The sequence below is a fragment of the Lagopus muta genome, chromosome 1 (assembly GCF_023343835.1).
Source record: "Lagopus muta isolate bLagMut1 chromosome 1, bLagMut1 primary, whole genome shotgun sequence".
Lineage (NCBI taxonomy): Eukaryota > Metazoa > Chordata > Aves > Galliformes > Phasianidae > Lagopus > Lagopus muta.
In genome coordinates, this window is record NC_064433.1 from 77,158,923 (window position 1) to 77,180,027 (window position 21,105).

General features: G+C 48.0%; 1 protein-coding gene across 2 annotated transcripts; it reads right to left on the reverse strand.

Moving 5' to 3' along the window:
- Positions 1-8: 8 nt before the first annotated feature.
- On the reverse strand, positions 9-18,548 carry LOC125688073 (acrosin binding protein). 2 transcript variants are annotated; one of them, XM_048933615.1, is made up of 9 exons: positions 18,114-18,548; positions 11,695-11,789; positions 11,107-11,212; positions 10,077-10,470; positions 2,234-2,366; positions 1,857-2,036; positions 1,583-1,750; positions 1,425-1,487; positions 9-862 (listed from the first exon to the last, which is right to left on the reverse strand). In XM_048933615.1, the coding sequence occupies exons 1-9, from the start codon at positions 18,487-18,489 to the stop codon at positions 749-751; spliced, it is 1,629 nt and encodes a 542-aa protein (XP_048789572.1). In that variant the 5' UTR covers positions 18,490-18,548; the 3' UTR covers positions 9-748. The 2 variants fall into 2 exon arrangements, with proteins under 2 accessions (XP_048789572.1, XP_048789571.1); XM_048933614.1 differs by having other exon boundaries at positions 1,425-1,511.
- Positions 18,549-21,105: the final 2,557 nt, after the last annotated feature.

Genomic DNA, 21,105 nt, shown 5'->3' on the forward strand with positions numbered 1-21,105 from the left:
AGCCTCATTGGACTTTTTGTGGTTTAAATTTATTTTCAATACAGAGTTGGAGGACACAGGCCCCAGAAACCTTTAAACCTTAGAAGTAAAGCAGCTGTCAAAGAAAGCAAAGTGTTTACATTAACTCCTTCCTCACAAACTTTAAGACCTGCAGGACACCTGGCTTTGCCTCTGCTGGGGCTGGCAAGGTGAGATGCCATGCTGGAGGCCTCATCCTCAGAATATTATCACCCATGGCATGTGTGCTGCAGTGTGTGAGAGCCACCAGGGAGCCATGCAGGAGCAGGTGGAGAGCCACCTCCAACTAGAGAGGTTGCTGTGAATGTGACAAAGTGGCAGAAGCAGAGAGAAAGGAGCAAATTAGGTTTATAGGCTCTTTATAAAATACGATTCAGCCTTGGTAATGCAACTGATTAATGTCAATCTGCAGGGTCAGGAAGGCTAAGGGTTGCTGGGGACTTCATGCAGGTGGCTCTAAATCCGTATACTGGGGACAACACCTTTCCCAGGCTCCTTCATCTGGAGAAAACCTTTTCAAGAGGAGTTTCATTGGGCAGCAGGGTGAAATGCTGTTGGATGCAGCTCCTCTCCTGATGTGCTGCTGTCAAGGATGCAGAGTAGGTGCCCAAGTGATGAGATTTGGCCATGGACTTGCTGACTGATCAGCAAGGAGCCTGGAAAGAGCTGTTTGGGTTCTCTGCACTGCCACAATTCCATGCACCTGTTACACATTGCCCACCACTGCACCTCATCCTTCAGTGAGGCTGAGGAACCTCTGGTGCCAGCGCATTACTTCCTCTTTTCCCTCTTCCTCACTCAGAATGTGGTAGGTCTGGTTTGTGAAGCAGCCATGGCGTATCACCTGAAAGAAGAGCTTGAGTTTGTTTCATAGAGTTGGAACCGCCACACTTCCTAAAATATGAGATAGTCCTCTGTTCAACTCTGGGGTTCTGGGCTTTGTTACCAGTAGGAAGTTGGTGTATGGGGGAGATTCTCCTTTGTGAGAGGAAATATAAGGACAACCTAATGGATGGAAGGTTTCCCATGGCTACCTATCTTGACACTCTGCAGTCATGTATCAATGCCTCTGCAAATCCCACTACTGTTGGTACCCACCCCATACACACCCAATTCTGTCCTTTTGGAAGGAAAAGCACTGACAGGTGAAGTTCTGCAGGGACTCGGGTCTTCTGTGCAAGCATGGATCAGGCTGCCCAGTGAGGTTGTGGATGCTCATCCCTGGAGATGTTCAAGGCCGGGCTTTGAGAAACCTGGTCTAGAAGGTGGTGTCCCTGCCTATAGTGAGGGGTTGGAACTAGATGATCTTAAAGGTCCCTTCCAATCTAAACCATTCTATGATTCTATGCCCAGCCATGGAGGAGAAGGCAAAGGCTAAGTAAGGGATGGCAGAGGCTGCTTCTTACCCTCTGGTTGTAGAGGCTGTGCTGCAAGCACTGATGGCTTTTGAAGGCGCAGTAAGTGGGGTGCTGAACTCCACCCGAGTCACAGATCTGTGGAGATGGGAATGAAAACCAGAGAAAAGAGAGGAGAAGGAGAGATGGAGCACCCTCCCAGCACCCACCTTGCCTGGGACATCCCCCGCTTGGAAGGTTGCATATTCTGCCTGCAGCCAGAGCATCACACGAGGGTCATCGCAGCCCCGGGTGGCTATCAGGCTGCACCAGTATTCTGGTCGCAGGCCTCCAGAAACCTGTGCGCCAAAATACTCCGAGGGCTCTGGGAAGCTGGTCTGCAAAGGGATGGGATGAAAAGAGCCATGCATTTCTCCCTCCTTCCCCACCACTGTGACCATCTCCTTCCTCGCAGGCCAGAAGGAGATGCAGCATGCTCGGTACCTTGTTGCCTGCAGCCCGGTGCTGGGTTGAGATCTGGGGGTTGATGTATGTGATGAAGCTGCCTGTCTTGCAGTGAACACGCCTCAGGTTGTAGATGTTCTGGCACTGCTCCATTTTCAGTGAGCAGAAAGCACAGGCAGGGCATAGGTCCATATGCTGCCTCCCAAGGCTGTCACACACCTAGGGAGGTGTGATGGTGCAGTCAGGAGAAGAGGCTGGGGAGCCCGGATCCCTGGTATGGGTTTGCCTCACTGGCTCAACTGGGTTGGCTTCTCCCAGGGTGGCACCTATAATGGCAGTGCCTACAAGCACTGCAGTCAGTACTACAGGGAGCCCTGCCCACAATGGGGGTCGAAGGTGGGCATCAGCATCTTTACCGACTCTCCAAACCCAAGGATCTTTTCTTCCAACTCCTTCCATGCCTGGGTGACAACTGAGGAGACACAGACTCCCTCCAACACTGCATAGCACAGGATCATCACTGCTTCCTTCCTCTTCAGGGCAAGAAGACTGGCAGAGAAATGGATGAAGGAGGTCAGTTCTCTTCCCTTGCCATGAGCTAAGATAAGCCCTTGGGTAAAAACAGAAGGGGAGGAAAACAGGCCTGACACAAAATAGAAAAACCTTTCTGAGAAAGCCTTGGCCAGCCTGCACAGTGAGTGTGCCAGCATGGTCTGCCTATGCCTTTGCCTGTGCAACATGGAGGGGGGGCTTTCAGAGGGACTGGAGGAGGAGCACAGCTTCAGGGATTTTCCCAGTATCACCAAAGCAGCTGCTGTGTAGTTTTATCTTTACAATGGCACAGCAAGATCTTTGTTAGAGTCTGCTGAGCGCCAATTATGGGGCAGTCCCATTGTGGTCTGGAGAATACTATGTCTCTCTTCTGCTTGAGCCAATGTTTTTGATGGAAAGAGGAATTAATTGGTAATAATGGTGGTGAATTAACTGTTCATCCAAACTCATACAGGAAGTCACAGATAGAAAACAGGATAGTAGGATAACAACAGTAAGAATGTTTTACGTCTTAGGAACAGCAGAAATTGTAGGTTATTATACAAGAATCGTGTGAATTATCAACAATGATGCAGAAGACATAAAAACACTCATTAAATATTTCTTTCCTGTGACCAGGGAAAAGTCCCAGCGATAAACAGAAGAACAGGCAAGAGCAGCAACTGCTGATGTTAAAATGTTCTTGAAATTCATTCATGTGCTAATGTGTATGGAGGAGTTTCCCTGAGAGTGGCTGAGACCTCAGAGAAGAGATAGATGGGGGAACCAGAGGAAAGTCATTAAGGTGAGATTTCCTGACACCTGGAAAACATTCACAGAGAGTGGGAAGCTAAGGGAGCCAGGTGTAGCTGAGTGAGGGCACTGCTGAGTGAGCGCTTGGTTAGACTGCACTTCTGCCTGCTCCTGAAATGAAGAGAGGCTTCAATGGTGACATGATTTCTCCATGTCTTGGAGGCTTGATAAAGATAGCCCAAATTTCAGTTAGGAGTGGGGCTGTAGGCAGAAGTAATTATCCAATGCCCCAACAGCTCACAGTGAGCAGCAGCAAGCGAGCATGTCAGGCTGTCTGAAGCGGCTCTGAAGGCACTGCTCTCATTTAGATACTACAAGAGAACCTGGAAAATCTTGGTCACTAAAAATGTCTCCATGCTATTTTTTTTTAAGATGTTATGGTCAAAATTGTTTTATCAGAGTGCTGCAGATGTTGCTTGAGCCTGCATCGAGACAAGAGAAGGTGTTCCTTCAACACACGGTGTTGTGCTGCACTCTGGGCAGGCTGCAAATAGGATTCAGACACACGAACAAATTATAGTGGTGCCAACCCACAGCACATCAACAACATCCACTGAAAAAATGAAGGCACTTCAAAACCAAGTAACTGATGTATTGCAAGACTGTGTATCTCTCGCTCCAGTACAACACAGTACAACTGGCCTGGTTGGATGTTTGAGGAGGAAAGATCAGAGCAGAGAAGGAACAAAATGGTGGTCAGGTGAAATCTCTAGTGACTGGAAAAAAGGCAATGTCACACTTACTTTTAAGATGGGTAAAAGGATGACCCAGGGAACTACCAACCTGTCAGCCTCATCTCTGTGTCAGGGAACATCATGTAGCAGATCCTTCTATGCTATGCTAAGGCATGTAGAAGATAGAGAGGTGATATAGGATAACCAGCATGGCTTCACAAAGGGCAGGTTCTACCTGACAAATCTTGTTTTTTATTACGGCATAACTGCACCAGTGGACAAGGAAACAGCCACTGATGTCATCTACCTGGACTTCAGTGAGGCCTTTGACATGGTCTTTCATAACATCCTTCTCTCCAAATTGGAAATTGATGGGTGGACTGTTTTATGGTAACTAACAAGAAATCTTACTCAGTAGTGGTAAATGGCTCAATGTTTGGATAGAGATTAGTGGCAGGTGGTATTTCTCAGGGGTCAGTACTGAGACCAATGCTCTTTAATACCTTCAGCAATGACATTGATCGTGGGATCAAGTGCACCCACTGCAAGTTTGTAGATGATGCCAAGCTGTGCAATTGACAAGGCCAAAAGACAGAATGACATCCAGAGAGACCAAGACAGGCTTAAGAAGTGGGCCCAGGTGAACCTCATGAGATTCAATAAATCCGAGTGCAAGGTCTTGCACCTGGGTTGCGGCAACCACTGCTATCACTACAAACTGGGGGATGTAATGAAGAAGCACAGTCCTGTCAGAAAGGACTCGGGGTACTGGTGGATGGCAAGCTGGATATGAGTCAACCATGTGCCCTTGTAGCCCAGAAAGCCAACCATATCCTGGGCTGCATCAAAAGGAGCATGGCCAGCTGACTGAGGGAGGTGACCCAGCCCCTCTGCTCTGTGCTAAGACCTCACCTGGAGTACTGCATCCAGCTGTGGAGTTGTCAGCACAGGAGAGACATAGACCTTTTGGAGCATGTCCAGAGGAGGGCCACAAAAATGACCCAAGGGATGGAACAACTCTCCAACGAGTACAAGCTGAGAGAGCTGGGGCTGTTCAGTCTGGAGAAGAGATGGGTCTGGGGAGACCTGAGGATGGCCTTTCAAAAGGGAGCTATGAGAAAGAAGGGGGCAGGATCTTCAGAAGGGTCTGCTGTGATGGGACAAAGGGAAATGGTTTCAAACTAGAAGATGAAAGATTTAGATTGGATATAAGGAACATGTTTGTAAGATAAGAGTAATGAGATACTGGAACAGGTTGCCCAGAGCTGTGGTGGAAGCCCCATCCTTGGAGACATTCAAGGTCAGCTTCACAGGGCTCTGAACAACCTGATTTAGGTTGCAGATGCCTCTATTCATTGCAAGGAAGTTGGACTATATGACCTTTAATGAGCCCTTCCAACTCAAAAAATTCTATGATTCTATGAAAAGAATGCAAACTGAGGAGAGGAGTGACAGGTAGCAATTCTGACAAAGCTGGAAAGAATGAAAATGTGCCAGCACAAAGAGAAACAAAGTCCGTGTACTATGGAGAGCACAGTTCCAAAACCTGTAAGATCTTTTATGTCTACTCCTACATCCCACGAGTCCATATAATCTCTCTTTTTTCTTTCTTTTTTGGTTTTTTTTTTTATTCCTTTCTAAACACTCACAGGAAAGCTTTTGAAATTTAAGCAAAAAGTCCCTCTGGTCTGTGCTGATCCCAGATGAGGATCCTGCCTGTGGCTGTTTAATACAGTCTCTTCAGTATTTCACTGTGACTGAGCGCTGGGCTTCCCTGGGAGAGCAACCAGGGCCAGCCCCTGGGTGCGCCTAGTACTACTTCTCTGTAGAGAAGTGCTCTTTGAGTGAGAATTACCAAACATTTGGAGTTTATCTCTAGAGCAGTTGCTGCAGAGCAGCCCAAGAGAGCCAGATTTCAGTCTGCTGTGCTGATAAGTCTATGACAGCTGAAGACAGTCTCTGCCAGCACTCAGATCCTGGCTGCTCAGTTACAGCTGGATCTTAGGCTTTAAACACTGGCAAACTACCTGAATCAGCTTGGTGGGATTCATACTCTTTGATTAATGAACCTGACATTATTCTCCAAAATTACCTGAAACAATTTACCTACACATATATCACTGTTGTTTCACTATTCATTTGATATTCTAGTGGCATGTTTTGATTTTATTGCTTCTTTATCATACCAGCATGACCAAACCATTAAAGTGAGAAAGACATTTACAGTCATTAAAGACGATATGAATAGCTCCAGTGTTTCCATCACCAAGATAGAAAAAGGTCTTGGTTGCTGTATTTTAAAGAAAAAAACAACAAAAAAGGATAACAATAACATGAAGCTTAGAATGTGTTTGCTACTAAGTGGTTTCAACAGCCCTTCACTTTTTCCCACACAGTACTAGTGCAGCAAGTGCTGCCCAAGCCATATGCAAAGAACTAGAGGCAGAAGGGTAATGAAAGAGAACTCAGCTCCCACCTTCTTTAAAAAGAGTGCTTCCATAAGCAGCTAATAAGCAGCAATAAAGCATCTGCTGAATGCTGATGACCTACTTGTCAGAACAGACTCAAAGTCAGGAGTGGGCAGAAGCCTCGTGCTTCATGACAAACTTCATAGATTAATAGGCTGTACTCAGTATGACCTAACTACAGATACAGATCAGAACGCCTCACTCTCCTGAGCACTACTCACTGACTTTGCTGGTGACCACATATGCAGAAGCACAAAACAAGGTGCTATAACATCCTCTCACCCATAGAGGAAATAGAGTCATGCTGTCAGCCTGAGGCTAACAAGAAATTATGTTGCTCTTGCTTTCACATCTATTTTCAGCTCTATCTCTGTTTTACATCTCTGCTCTGAGGCTGGCTGGCCTTACGGTTGCAAGTTGGGTTGGTTTACCAGCCCTGTTTTACCAGCACTAGGTGCACCTGGGCCACTGCTGGTTTCCTTCCCAGAGACCACAGATCAGAGATGTTCCCTGCTGCTACTCATGGCAGCGCTGAGGCTCTTGGTCTGGTCACAGAGACCTTAGAGCAGTGGTGAAGACCCAGCCCAGCCTAACAGCACTGCTGCCCGATCCCTGTACTCATCAACACACTGCTGAGCATGGAGAAGGCTGCTGGCAAGTGTGCAGAATATTCAAGGATCAGGAAACATTGAAGACCTGTCATGGGAATACAAGCTCAGCTTAGCAAACCTGGAAAATGTTTAACAATACTTATAGGCGATGTCTCAAAGGGAAAGTGAAAAAACACAACTGAGAAAATTCATCTAAGTCAGAAAGTTCATCTAAGTCACAGAATTCCTCTGTGACAAAAAGACAAAACTTTGGATAAAAGCCCATCTTGCTTTAGTGACTTGAGACATGGAGCAACACATCTCAGCCTACTTCACTTTTGGGATGTTGCTGAGGAGGGCTGGTTGACAACATCCACCTCTCCCTCAACATAATGAAAAGAATTTGGGCCATTACTGTGCAGCTGCTGAACATCTCCGATATCAGCACGTGGCAAACAGGAGAGAAGGAGCAAACAACGGATTCGCGACTTCTGACTTTCGGGGATTGCTTCAGGAAACCAAAACCACTAAGGGAAAGATAATGTTAACAGATTCAGAAAGAAAAAGATATATATTTTTTTCTTTTAAAGCATATCTCAAGTAAGACATGGCATGGTTATAACGTGTTGAAGCCAAAAAGGATTTGTTGACGTGTCATGTAACCCACAACAGTAAATATCTTACAGTCCATTCATAACAGGAGATGTTTAACAGTACATGCTAGGAATAAATCTTTTTGAGTCAGTGAGTCTGAGAAATCTCTCTCAAATTCTTAGCATGAGGGCTGAGGGGATTTCCAGCCACCTGACATCACCTCAGAGTGCCAGAGATGTCTCAGCAGCCTGTGTGTGCCCCAAGACCAACAGTGCAAGTCAACTGACAAGTGCTGGACACAGGAGTCACTGGGAATGTGGGGCATTACTCTGTCTTGGTCCATGAACCAGGAATCTGGCTGTGTCAACAAGACTTGGGATGCTGAATGGGATGCAGGGGTCATACAGACAAACACTGTAGCAGCAGGAAGTTCTGGAAAAGGGGCAAGGCAGTTCTTCTGTTGACATCCTCCAATGTGTTGCACTGTGTTGTTGAGTGGTATGTGCAGACCTGGTGCATGTTGTTGTCCAAAAGGGATGATGAAATTTGCCACAGAAATGAGAGTTGCAAGGCTTTATCATGTGAGCTACAGAGCTCTGCTTAGATTATTCCAGGATTGAAGAAGGGCATATAGGGAACTGTGTGGAGAAGAAATACAAGGAGGTAAGAAGCTCATTAATTTTGAGGCAGAAAGCAAAATAAGAATTAAAAAAATGAATAGATACAATAAACTGCATCTTTTTTTCTCCATAATGAATCACTGATAGCAGAAACAGTACATAAGTGTGCTTTGAGTTCTCAAACTTGTTATTTTGCTGTCATTGCCATCTCTCCCTCAAGGTCGCCACCAGCCTCACTGAGTAGCACAGAGCAGCTGCCACAGGGAGGGCCAAGTGAGGAGGGATGGGAGCCCTGCTGGACATGAGCCTGCAGGGCAGGCGTGCATCCTGGGCCCAACATCCAGGTCACAGCTACACACGCCTGGTGTTAAACCCAGTGCTGAGCAGGACCCTGTGTGCCAATAAGTCCTACCCATCACTGCAGGAATGGAAATGCCTCAAAGCACGGTGCCCCTGTTTTAGGTCATGCTTTGAAGTCCCTTGGAAAAGAGGCAGGATGTGGCAAGCAGTAAAGCTGACAGGCGCAGCCTAGCTCCCCTTTTTATCTCGCTTGAGTTTAAGCTTTGCTTAGCATGATTGATGGCACTCGGCTGTCAGGTTGCAGACGCAGTCAGCATTAGTGTCTTTGAGGAACCCTGCAACAGAATAACGAGTGTCATCTGCAATCACAGCGGTCCCTCTGTAATCCCAGTATAACTGAATCAGAGCAAGGCTCAATTTTGAGGCAGGGAAAACAAACATATCTTCAGTGAAGCATAATTTTACCTTAGACTACATACACCAGGAAATGTTTGCTGGGCAGTAAAAGCCTCCTGCAGTGTTAGGAAAGAGGATGACAAGTTACAACCTTGTAAGAGAACAGTTACGGTTTTAAGAATTTGATGCAATTACATGGAGAAGTGGGATCTCAGGCTTAACTCTAGCAGCACGTGGTGTTTTCAGAAGACACCACATGTGCAGTCATGCACAAAGCGATGCACTTACAGGAAATCACTGCCCCGAGACAAAGAGAAGCAGAAATGACATATCTATGAAAATCATATCCTCTGTACCAAAGTACGGAAGGATCAAAAAACAGATGTGAGGGTAAGAAAATGATGCTTTGCAGACCTTTTCTGTTTGGGCTCAGCAACTCCACCTGCATGAACAGTGATGTGGATGGATCCTCTCAGGTCATCGCTAGATCACAGGAACAGAGAAGGATGCAAGAAAGGTCTGCAACAAGCTGGACTGTCACAGGTCCGGAGTAGGCCTGGTGTGGGAGCAGCTTTGCTCTTGCAAAGTGATATAATGCAGATGGTCTCAAAGCCAGAACTACAAACAACCCAGGGAGAGCAGTGCTCAAATCCAGAGCATGAAGACATGCATGTGCTTGAAAAGCAATACAGGTCCTGCCAAGGTAGGAGCAAGGCTCTGTGCTCCCTGGTCCTGGGTTGAGTAAAAACAGAGCAACCCTCAGAAATCTTCTCGAGCCAGACTGTATGAAGAAATACCTGCTTGATACTGTGTGCAGGGCAGCATAGAGATACAGTGGTGTCTTCCAGAAACCCAAGGCACTGTGAGTGTAAGGAAGCACCTCCTGCAGGTTGCCGGGTTTGTCAGTAGCTGGAAGCTGGGAGGAGGGTGAGCGCAGTGTGGGGAGGTGAAGAAGGCAAAGCCCTAATACAGCTCAGGCTCAGCCAAAATGCAATTTTTCATGACTCATGTCACCAGGACAGCAACAGAACACAGAACAGTAACGGAACACCTATTAGCAATGCTCACTCTGTGCTCAAGCAAGGGCAGGGAGGTGTCCAAGGGACTGCTCATGCAGGAACACCTGCTCTGGATGGGGCTTGCTTCTCAGAGCTCACCCCCATACTCAGGGCAGGGCCACTGGCCATGCTGCTACTAACACATGAGGAACAATCTGTGTGCATGGTACGTGGCAATCACCACTGCACCAAGTGTGGAGCTGAGTCTGCCTCACCTGCCAGGGGGGGCCATGTCTTGCATCTTCTCCTTTGCACCGGTGGTCACACTCCCCAGATCTGAAGTGACGGCAGGGACTTCTGTGCCCGCCGTGGTCTCCAGGGAGAGGGCTGCACTGATAAGCTGCCAGACACCACGCTGCAGGCGGTGCTCCCAAGTGCTCTCTGCCCAGGCATGGGATTGCGAGGGGGCAGGGGTGGGTGGCACTGGCAGGGCAGATGGTGGTACAGGTGGGCCCTTGTCCTGCAGGGATCTGGGCACCACTGGCATGGCTGGTGGGATCTTCTGCACCAGTGGTTTCTGACTTGAAAGCGCATAGGAGTACTTCAGAAGCATGTCCACGTTGGAGTGCAGATGGAGGTCAGCAGGAGAAAGAGGCGGCTTCTCTGGTACTGGGGAGAGAGCAGAACAGGAGGGTTGGGGTCAGAGCCACTCCAGCAGTTATTCTCCAGGAGCATGGAGGCACCCTTCTGAGCGCAGCCAGATAGCTGCCTCCCCTCTTAGCAGAGCCATGACCATTCTGCACAGGTGCTTTCTGATGGACTGGGACTATTTTTGCCAGTCTCACAATCCTTCACAAAATCACAGCATGGCTGAGGCTGGCAGGGCCCTCTGGTTCATCTGGCTCAAGCCCTGTTCCAGCAGGGACACCCACAGCAGGTGCCCAGGCCCATGTTCAGGTGCCTTCTGGAGATCTCCAAGGAGGAGACCCCACAGCCACTCTGGGCAACCTGTGCCAGTGCTCCATCATCTGCACAGCACAGAAGTGCTTCCTGGCGTTCAGAGGGAACATTCTGTGCTTCAGTTTGTGCTCACTGTCTCTTGCTCCTCAATCACAAGACTCATTCACAAGGCCAGGAAGAGGGAATTTCCTAGGCAGTGTGCTGACATGACAGCACCTGCATGTCTACCAGTCCCACAGCACAGCATAGACCCAAACCTCACATCCAGTGTTTCTGGAGGGAAGAGCAGCTATGGACAATCATCAGGCAATCAGAGGCACTCAGAGCCATTCAGTGCATCCATACCTGCTTCTGTAGGAGAGCTTTCATCTTTTGCCCAAAAGTCCACATCATAAGGTTGCTGCACTGGATGAAGAAGGCCTTTTGGAAAAAAACTCGGACATGGGATTCGCTGAGTGGAAAAGACAGAAATAAGAATCCTTTCCCTTCCCTTCCCTTCCCTTCCCTTCCCTTCCCTTCCCTTCCCTTCCCTTCCCTTCCCTTCCCTTCCCTTCCCTTCCCTTCCCTTCCCTTCCCTTCCCTTCCCTTCCCTTCCCTTCCCTTCCCTTCCCTTCCCTTCCCTTCCCTTCCCTTCCCTTCCCTTCCCTTCCCTTCCCTTCCCTTCCCTTCCCTTCCCTTCCCTTCCCTTCCCTTCCCTTCCCTTCCCTTCCCTTCCCTTCCCTTCCCTTCTACTCTCCCTGCATTCCTTTGTTTTATCCCTTGCTTGCATGCATCTGCTCACAGCACTAATTAAAACAATGTGCAATTTTGGAGGCATGTGCGAGATTCTGTACAACAACAGTATCTGTTGTCTGTTTTCTGTATTCTTCTGTTCTGGCCCCTTCCTTCTCCCAGGTGACACTTCTCTCTCATGGCCCAAGTCCCACTGCTCACCTTGACATAGAATTTGCGCTTGGAGCAGCGATACTGGGCAAACTGGCAGAAGGTCTGAAACCACGGTGCCTCAGGGAAGGCAGAGCAGACAGGTCCTAGGGATGGGTGAGAGAGAAGGGAGGTGGGGGCAGGCCTCAGTAGCAGCCAGAGCATGACTGGGACCAGCATCTCTCAGAGAGAGGCTTATTTTCAGAGCATGCTTGTGATGAACGGAGAGTTAAAGCTGCCCCCAGGTGGAGATCGCAGTTTGGTACTGCTAAAACTCCTGACATTTGATGCCACATGTTTCGCTATGCACTCCCCAGCGGTTCAGTTCACCCATCTGCCCTTATCTACACGGCATCTTCCTTTCTACAGAAATCCAAACCTCCTGTTTGCAGGACACAATAAGGATTCTTATTATTCACTAAATCACGGAATAGTTTAGGTTAAAGAGGACATCTGAATGTCACCCAGTCCAACGCCCTGCTCAAGCAAGGCCACCTAGAGCACTGTCCCTGAAAGGTGAAAGCATAAAAGGCAAGTAGCAGTGGTAGGTTAAGAGATGACCAGACCAGATCTGGGATCGCCAGGGAAGACAACCTCTACAAAACAAAATACATAGGTCACTCTGAAAGTAGTGCTTCCTATTTATTTGTATGGAAACTATAACTGATACAAAGAGCACAGTAACACCATTTGATAGAGCAAATTCTCTTCTACAAAACACTATTTTTCAACATAGTCACCACCATTAGCTAAGCATTTTCACCAGCAGTGAACAAGAGCCTGCATGCTGTGCTTGAAAATATCTGCACAAGTGGAGATGACCCAGTGTTCCACAGCTGCTACAACAACATTGTTGCTAGGAAAATATTGTTTATGCAGATCATCTTTCAGTGGCTTAAACAAATGGAAGTTGGAAGGCATCAATTTTGAACTATATGGTGAGTGTGGTAGGACAGTCCAGCCAAGACTGGCAATGTATTCCATGGTCTTTCAACTGGCATGGGGCCTGGCATTACTGTGTTGTAAGAGAAAGGTTGTCTTCTTTTCTGTCCTGACTTTGGAAGTTCAAGCCCTCAGCTTAGTAAGCATTGTGATGTAGTGGTAGGAGTTGATGTTTTGTCTGAGTTCCAGAAAATGCAGAAGGCTCCCCCCTTTCCTATCTTAAAAGACAATGCACACTACTTCACCCACTGAGAGATGTCTGAAACTTTTTCTCTGATGGAGAATTCACTATGGATTGCTGTTTTGATTCCAGCTCATAGAGATGACACCCCATCTTGTCACCATTAATGATACGATCCAAGAAACTGTAATCTTCAGTCACGTATTGGTTCAACAGGTCCCAAAAAACTTGCATGCAGTGTTCTTTCTGTTCCTATATGAGCATCTGTGGATCTGCTTGGCAAAAACTTTGTGATATTCCAACGTTGCCACCATCATTTCCAATGCATCACAGACGATATTCAGCTTCATACACAGTTCCCTAGTTGTGATCCACTGATTCACACGGACGAACTGATTGAGATGCTCTTCATTTCATGATGTGACAGCTGTGCATGAATGTCTGGAATGTGGCTTGTCTTTCACATCACTGCCGCCTCTGCTGAAATGCACCACCCACTGCCTCACTGTGCTCACATCCACTGTTTGGTTCAGTAAGCATTCAGCAAGCATTGGTGAATGCTAATGGGTGCAATTTTTTCCCCACATAGAGGAATTCAGTGACATACCTTTGCTTCATCTTCACGCCCATGTCAGACTCCATTTTGTCACACTGCCCCTCTGCTGCCCTCTGTAGCATGGCAACAAAATGTAATAGAATATTGGCGGGGAGGTTTAGTCTCTACTGCCATACCAGCAACGTCCATCCACCTTTGACACTGATGGTCAAAATAAATAATAAAATAGGAAGCATTACTTTCAGAACAGCCCTTTTAAGTTTGTAGTGATTCTAGCTGTACCAGGGTTAGTGGAAAGTCCAACATGCTGTGGGCAAAGTCTGTGCCTGTGCACACCTGTACAACAGCCTTTTGAGGGCACTGCTGACCTTACTGGCTCAAATCTGCAGCCCAAAACCCTGGGAAATTTTGGGAAAGAGGTGATTTTGTGCTCCATCTGCTCTGCACATGCATGAGCAGAGCAATTCCATGACTGCCTATGTCTGCAGGAGAGCTTAGAGCTCGACGTGCTCACCATTTTGGTCTGTGTCCTGCCTTCAGACAAGCACCAAAGCTCCTCCAGCCATCCTGCCCACTCCTGCAGCATTCTGTGAGCCCGCAGAGAGAGGAGAAGCCACTCAGGAGCCTCCTGGCTCCTCTGGAACCCAGAAGAACTCTTTGTGGTCCCAGCAAAATGCAACACCCTCAATCCAGCTACTTGTAAGCAGGTAGGGAAAAATTTAGAGAGAAAAGTGTCTTTGGGAACCCTCAGAAAACAACACAGTGAATGCAGGACTGGTCCCTGCAGGCCTGCCAGGGGGGTTCAAGCACTGATGGAGGTGGTAGAGATGGGTTTTCTCAGCATGCATTGCGCAGAAACCAGAGCATCCCATTCTGCCATGTTATTAGCTTAGAGTTGGCTGTTAATTTTGAGAAAAGCAACGGATCCAAAGATGAAGATGATCAGAAATCAGGGAGGACAGACCTGTTGCATCATACGGAGGCAGATACAGGCAAAATGCTGAATAAGTCAGCGGTCTTCAAAGGAAGTGAGGAAGGTTTAAGGTTCTACATGTAAAAAACATGCGGAAAACACCGCAGGTATTACCTGCACCTGAGGCTGATTACTTGAGAAGTTGCTCTCTGCCATGCAGTAAGCAGGAGGCCATAGACCTGTCTAAATGGTACCTCTTCTCTTGCGCTTAACATAAAGATTCACCAGCAAAAGTATAATTTCAGCTGTTCATCAGGAACCAACTTGACTGAAATGAACCTGACATCTCCCTGCCCTTTGCCTTTTCTCTGAATCCTCTGACATTCTTGCCAGGAGGAGACCTTCCAGCACAGTTAATTTAATGCATAAAATCTTTTACTTTGTTCCTGTGCTCATCCTGCCCATTTGCTTGCTGCAAACAGCTACAGCTTCTGCTGGATCTCAGGAGGCTTGGGCTTTGTGGCCAACTCCATGTGCAGGAGCTCCAAGTCCTGAAGGGTTTCCAAGTAACAAGCAATTATTTTACAACTACATCTTCACTGAAAGATGGAGCCAGCCAAGTTACTTTTACACCTGTGTTAGGAACACTTCCTCTTGACACAGTTCATCCACATAACAGAACACTAGGAGGTTACATGTACGTTTCACAGAATCATAGAATCATAGAATCACAGAATGGCCTGGGTTGAAAAGGACCATAGTGATCATCTAGTTTCAATTCCCCTGCTATGTGCAGGGTCACCAACTATCAGACCACACTGCTCAGAGCCACAATGGCTTAGGCTAGAAGGGATCTAAAAGTCCCACATCTGCCACAGGGAAGGGCTGCCACCCTGGGCCCTGCTGCCCTGTGCCCCATTCAACCTGGCCTTGAACATCTCAAAGGATGAGGCATCCACAGCTTCGTTGGGCAGCCTGTGTCAGTGCCTCACCTCCCCGAGTGAATCATTTTTCCTAATATCCAACCTAGATTTCCCCTCTTTTAGTTTAAGGCCATTCCCTCTTGTCCTATCACTATCTGTCCATGTAAAAAGCTGGTCTTCCTCCTGCTTATAAGGCCCCTTTAAGTACTGGAAGACCACAGAGTGCTCTCCCTAGAGTCTTCTCCAGTCTGAACAAGTGCAGCTCCCTCAGCCTTTCTTCATAGGAGAGGGTTCTCCATCCCTCTGATCACCTCCATGGCCCTGAACTTCCCTTCTTTAAAGCACGATATAACTGCTTTCCTGAGCACCACATGTGAAGAAGCACAGTCAACACTCACGAGTGCCAGGTCTGCCCAAGTCCTTGTAGGCAGTGGCTAAGCTGCCCGTGTGGCTTCAGCAGTGGGTCCCTGCTACAAGGGAAATGCAGGAGGCTTCAGGGCGAGATAGATGGGGATCAAAGATGTTGGTCAACAGACACCAACCCCCTCTGCTGTCAGGGTTTTGGTACCGGGAAGTGAGAGACCCAAAGCAGAGCAGTAGTGGGAATGTCTCCAACCACTAGGATGGTGGCTTGGTGGTCCACAGTGCTGGACTGCACCTAGCTCCTCAGTGTCAGGTGCTAGCAAGTGAGGCAGGAAGCCCAGGACCTCTCCCTGGGTCTGTTGGTGCAGGATGGGAACCATTCCCCTGGCACAGCTGCAGAAAGAAGCAAGAAATAGTTGCCCTCAAGCTGCAGTCCAAATAAGCAGAGACATTTGGATAATCATTCATTTCATTGACGTTCATAGCTAAATATAAAGACATATTTTTTATGAGAAAATTGCTCCTATTTTTTTTTTCTCAGAAGAAAAATAAAACAGAAGTAGTCCCAAGTTTTTCAGCTGCAGAGATATAATTATGCCACTTAAATTCTCTGATGCAGGGGTGCAGAGAAAGTATGATTGCAGAGATTTAAAGGGTGCTGTTGCTATGGCACTTTCTGAACTGGGATGTTTCTTGGCTACAGAAATGTTAAACACTTTAAAAAGCAGCTTATCAGCTCAAGGTTTCTTAAAGGCCTACGATAGCCTTCTGCATTAAACCCTAAATCTTGCTGGAAAGAGCTGTTCATTTCAGCAAGGGTAATCTGGGAGGAATACAGAGACACTGCAGAAGCATCCGAGGATGAAGTTAGGAAAGCTAAAGCCTAGATGTAACTGAAGCAGGCCAGAGATGTCAAGGACAATGAGAAGAGGTTCTTTAAGTTATTAGGTAACAAAAAAAGACCAGGATAATGTGGGCCCATTCTTTAAGGAGGCAGGGACCAAATTATTCAGGACATGAAAAGATTTGATGTACTGGATGCCTTTTTTGCTCCAGTCTTTACTAGCAAGAAAAAGGGAAAACTGAGGCTGTATTCTTGGTGGAAGACCATCAGATCAGGGAATACTAAAGTGAACTGGATCCATGGATCTCAATGGGATGAACCCTCAAGATGGCAGATGTTACTGTGAGTGTACTTTTGGTAATTCTTGAACAATCATGGAGACTGGAGAAGTGCCCAAAGACTAGAGGAAAAGCAAACGACCCTGCCAATCTCAGGAACAGTGCGAGCCTTGGGAAACAGAGGCTAGGCAGGCTCAAATAGGTCCCTGGGAAAGTGCTGGAGCTGCAATAATGAAAACCATTTCCAGACAAGTGAACAACCAGAAAATCATCAAGAGCCATGCTAGATCAACAAGATAAGGATCTATAATAAATATGAAATAATATGAAGTAACTGCCCTGGTAGATGAGAGGAGAATGGTGGATATTGTCTACCTGGATTTCAGTTAGGCTTTTGAGGCTGTCCCATATAAGATCCTCAAATAATTCTAGAGAATTATTTGATGTGTGGACTGAATTGGCAGACAGTGAAGTGGGTTGAAAACTGACTGACTGGCTGAGTCCAGAGGGCAGTCATTGGCAGTGAAAAGCCTAGTGGGAGGCCAGTAACTAGTGGTGTACTACAGAGGTCAATATTTCATCCGGTCCTATTCAACACCTTCATTAATGTTCTAAATGACAGTTTGTGGAGTCCAACAATGGGCCATAAAGATGATTAAGAGACTGGAGTGCTTCTCTTACTAGGAAAGGTTGAGAGAACTGAGACTGTTCTGCCTGGAGAAGAGAAAGCATAGGTGGATCTCATTAGTGTCTATAAATACCTAATGGGAGGGTGCAGAGGACAGAGCCACGCTCTTTTCATTGGTGCCCAGTGCCAGGACGAGAGACAATGGGCACATTCTGGAGCACAGGGGTTCCAGCAGGCAGCCCTTCTTTACTGTGGATGGCAGAACAGATCTTTCAGATATTCAGAAGCTGCCTGAATATGGTCCTGGGCACCCTTGCTGTGAGTATCCCTGCTAGAAGAGGGGTTGGACCACGTGAACCCAGAGGACTCTGCCATCTCAACCTTTCTGCGATTCTGTGAAGAGGAGAGGTGATATAATAGCAGCCCACAATGACTTGGAGGAGAGCTAAAGAACAGGAAAGAAAACCTCTTCTTGGTGGTGCCAAATGAAATAAGAAAGAAAAATCTGGAAATTCCTGCCTGAGAGGTTCACATTGGCCACTTTTTTTTGCAAGAAAAGTGGTGCAGCACTTGAAGCTCCCAGACAGGCAATCAGAACAACTTTGGAGGCTTCTGTAACTTGTCTGCCCAAAGCCAGGGTGATCTAGTGCTGAAATTGTATTGATCTGAGTCTGACTTTGGACTACAGACCCCAGAAAGGCCCATCTCATCTTCATTCCCACTGTCTGTAGGCATTTTGACAGCTACTGCTTCTGGAGGTGAGGTGATCCCAGCAGCACCCTGAGGTATTCACAGTGTCCTACCTTCAGGGACATGGCCGTGGTTCTCCTGCTCATCCAGCCGCAGGACTGCAGGGCTGAGGCAGCCAAAGGTCTGACGTAGGTGGCAGGATGCATGGGCCTTCCGGATTGGCCACAGGCTGGAGAAGAAGAGCTGGTACTCGTCATCGGACAGAGGGCTGCCCACAGGAGGCACTGGTGGCGCAGCAGAGGGTGCCAGCAACATCAGCAGTCCTGGGGAGACAGCAGAATGTACTTCCTCTCTTTTGCCTTTGGCTGGGGTCCCCCTTCTCTCCTTCATCCCCTGTGCCACTTTCCACTCTACATCCTTTCTTAGAACCTCCAGATCCCCCCCTGGTTGAGCATGATTGAGGGCTGGAACAGAGAGCAGGCCCAACATGATGGTCCTGTGACAGGGCTGGAGGAGATGTGGGGTGAGGGCACAGTAGCAGGGAATTCTAACACCCACCCCCCAGCCTAGGCACAGTGCCCCAAGGCCCTGCTGTGGACCCTGGGAGGATGGGCAGCAGCCTCGTTAGTCACTCACTCAAAAGGGAGGGCAACCTCAACATTTCTACCCCTTGCCCCAGCACTCCCGTCCTGCTGGGCCTTCTGCTTGGTGGCCATGGCAGCAGCGGAATGAGAAGGGGATGGCATCACAGCTGGAGCCTGGAGCCCTGCTGGTACCAGTAAGGTGGGAAAGGCTGGTGGGAGCTCACAGGGACATGAGGTGCGAAGGGCTGATGAGGGGACATGTGGACACAAGTCCCACTGGTACTAGTGAAGTGGGAAGGGCTGGTGGGCACTGGAGTGACCAGTGTAGGAGACCCGAGGCACAAGCTCATGATGTGAAAGAGCTCTAGCATGACCATACCACAAGGGATGAAGGAGCTGATGCAGAGAGCAGATAGATGGGGACTAGGGGACAAGGCAATACCAAGGAGCAGGAGTCACGTGTGTCCCTTATAACTTTAAAGTATTTTGTGCTCTTCTGCAGAAGAAAGGATATAAAACTGATTCCTTTTCTACCTGCAGAGACTGAAGCCCACCTCATGCCTCCACAGAGAATGTCCAACCAGCAACTTGCTTCAAGAATCACTAGGAAATCGGTGTCAGCTCTCTTGGACAGCTGTGCCACTTTCTGGTTGATGGGAGTCAGTGGAGCATCTTCCAGAGGGAGCGTCCCAGGCAGTAGGGAACAGAGCTGTGCTCTGGACATGAACACCTCCATGGAAAAAGGAGGGATTTTGACTGTGGAGTTGGCAGAGCAGTGCTGGTACAGCCTGTGAGCATGGAGCAGCCCAGGGGCACTCAGCTACCAAGGCTGAAGCCCAGTGAGCAGACACAGTGACCCATGAGCACACTGCATGGTTGACGGCCAGCAGTGCTTGGGAGAGCCTCCTCTGGCTGGGTGCCTTCTGATGTGACTGAGAATGACCACAATCATCATGGGCAAGGAGCTGTCAGTGTGGCTGTGGCTGCAAAGCAACGTCTGGCACAGCCACACCAGAAACTGCATCCATAAGCAAAAACCAGGGCAGCACAGCAGCTTTCAGTACCCACTGCCGCACCACACAGCCTAATCTGATCTGAGATCTGCAGGCAAAACAGAGTGTTGGACAGCCCAAACAGCAGGAAGCCCCCGAAAAAGTGGTTTCCAATGCAGATCGCAGGAGATGCAAGCAGCTCTGCTTTGTGCAGCAGCTGCAGAGAGAATGCAGATATGCTGGCTGCCCTTGCAGAGCACCAGCTGCCAGTGAACAAAGTGGCCACACAAGCTGCCAGGAAAGATCAAACCACTGCAGCCAGGCACTACAAAGGCATCTGGCAGCAGCACAGAGCTCTGTGTCTCCCTGCAGGAGACAAGCTACTGTTTGCTCCAAGAGGTCCTGTTGACAGGCAGCACTTCCTAGAGGCTTGAAGGTCAACCTTTTAACAACAGCACTAAGTTTTAGGATGCTTTTACGGCATCTTTCAAACACAGTGAGCAGGAGACATTTTCTAGCTGTTTCTTGCCACTCCCATTAAAACAGACAACAAAGCTCAAGCTTTTTCCATTTCTTCTTTTTTCCATTGCAGAGTTTGAGATGCATTTTAGACATCTCTAGAGCCTTCAGCTCCCTAGACTCATGAATCACCTCTGCTCCACAGTGACAGCAGAGCCCAGGCTGTGTTCTGCAATCACTGGGCATCTCCCTGGGGGAACATAATGCTGACCTCGGTGGCTGATGGAAATTCATGACTGAGGAAAGCACCAACCTGGCACATCACACAGGGTTATCACAAGAGCTCCTGTTTGGACCTGCTGTTTATGGCATATAGATGAAGGAAACAAGAATGAGCATGCCAGAGTCCCTGAATGTACACTGGGAATTCAAACATGAGGAATATGATGAAGGAGCTGACGAAGGAATCATCCTTGGTTGATGTTCTAGTAGCAGATCCTAGGGAGAGCTACTGTGTATTTAGAAAAACTATGTTTAGTGATGTGAGGACAGGTTGGCTGCCATATACCTGAAGGCTTTCTGAGGCTGAGTCCATCCTACCTCTGTGAGTACCTTGGGTTTGGTTCAGCTTGTCAGAAATCCTTCAGGGAAATCTTACGGTCCGCAAGTGCACAGAACAGCACTGTGTAGTGTGCACCAGGCAGGGGGATGGTGAGTGCAGTGGAAGCTGTTTGGCTATGGTTGTGCCAGCTGGCTCTGTGACACTTATGTTGTATGTTTCTGCAAATACTATTTTATCTTCAGGGCAAGGATGAGGACAGGATAAATGTTTTGAACAGGAGTCATCAATACAGAGAGCTTGCGTGGGCTGCTCCCTGCTGTGGGGTCAGTTGTCTGCAAAGTATAGCACAAGATCGAGGTTAATTCCAGCACTTCCTGACATCTGAGGGCTACCTTGGCACCAGTAAAGTTGCAGCACTGATGCCACACTACAAGCTGTATCATTCATGCCCTGGAGCAGATTTGCAGCCTTGTGTTCAGAAGCTTGCATTTCCTGCAGATATGTTCCT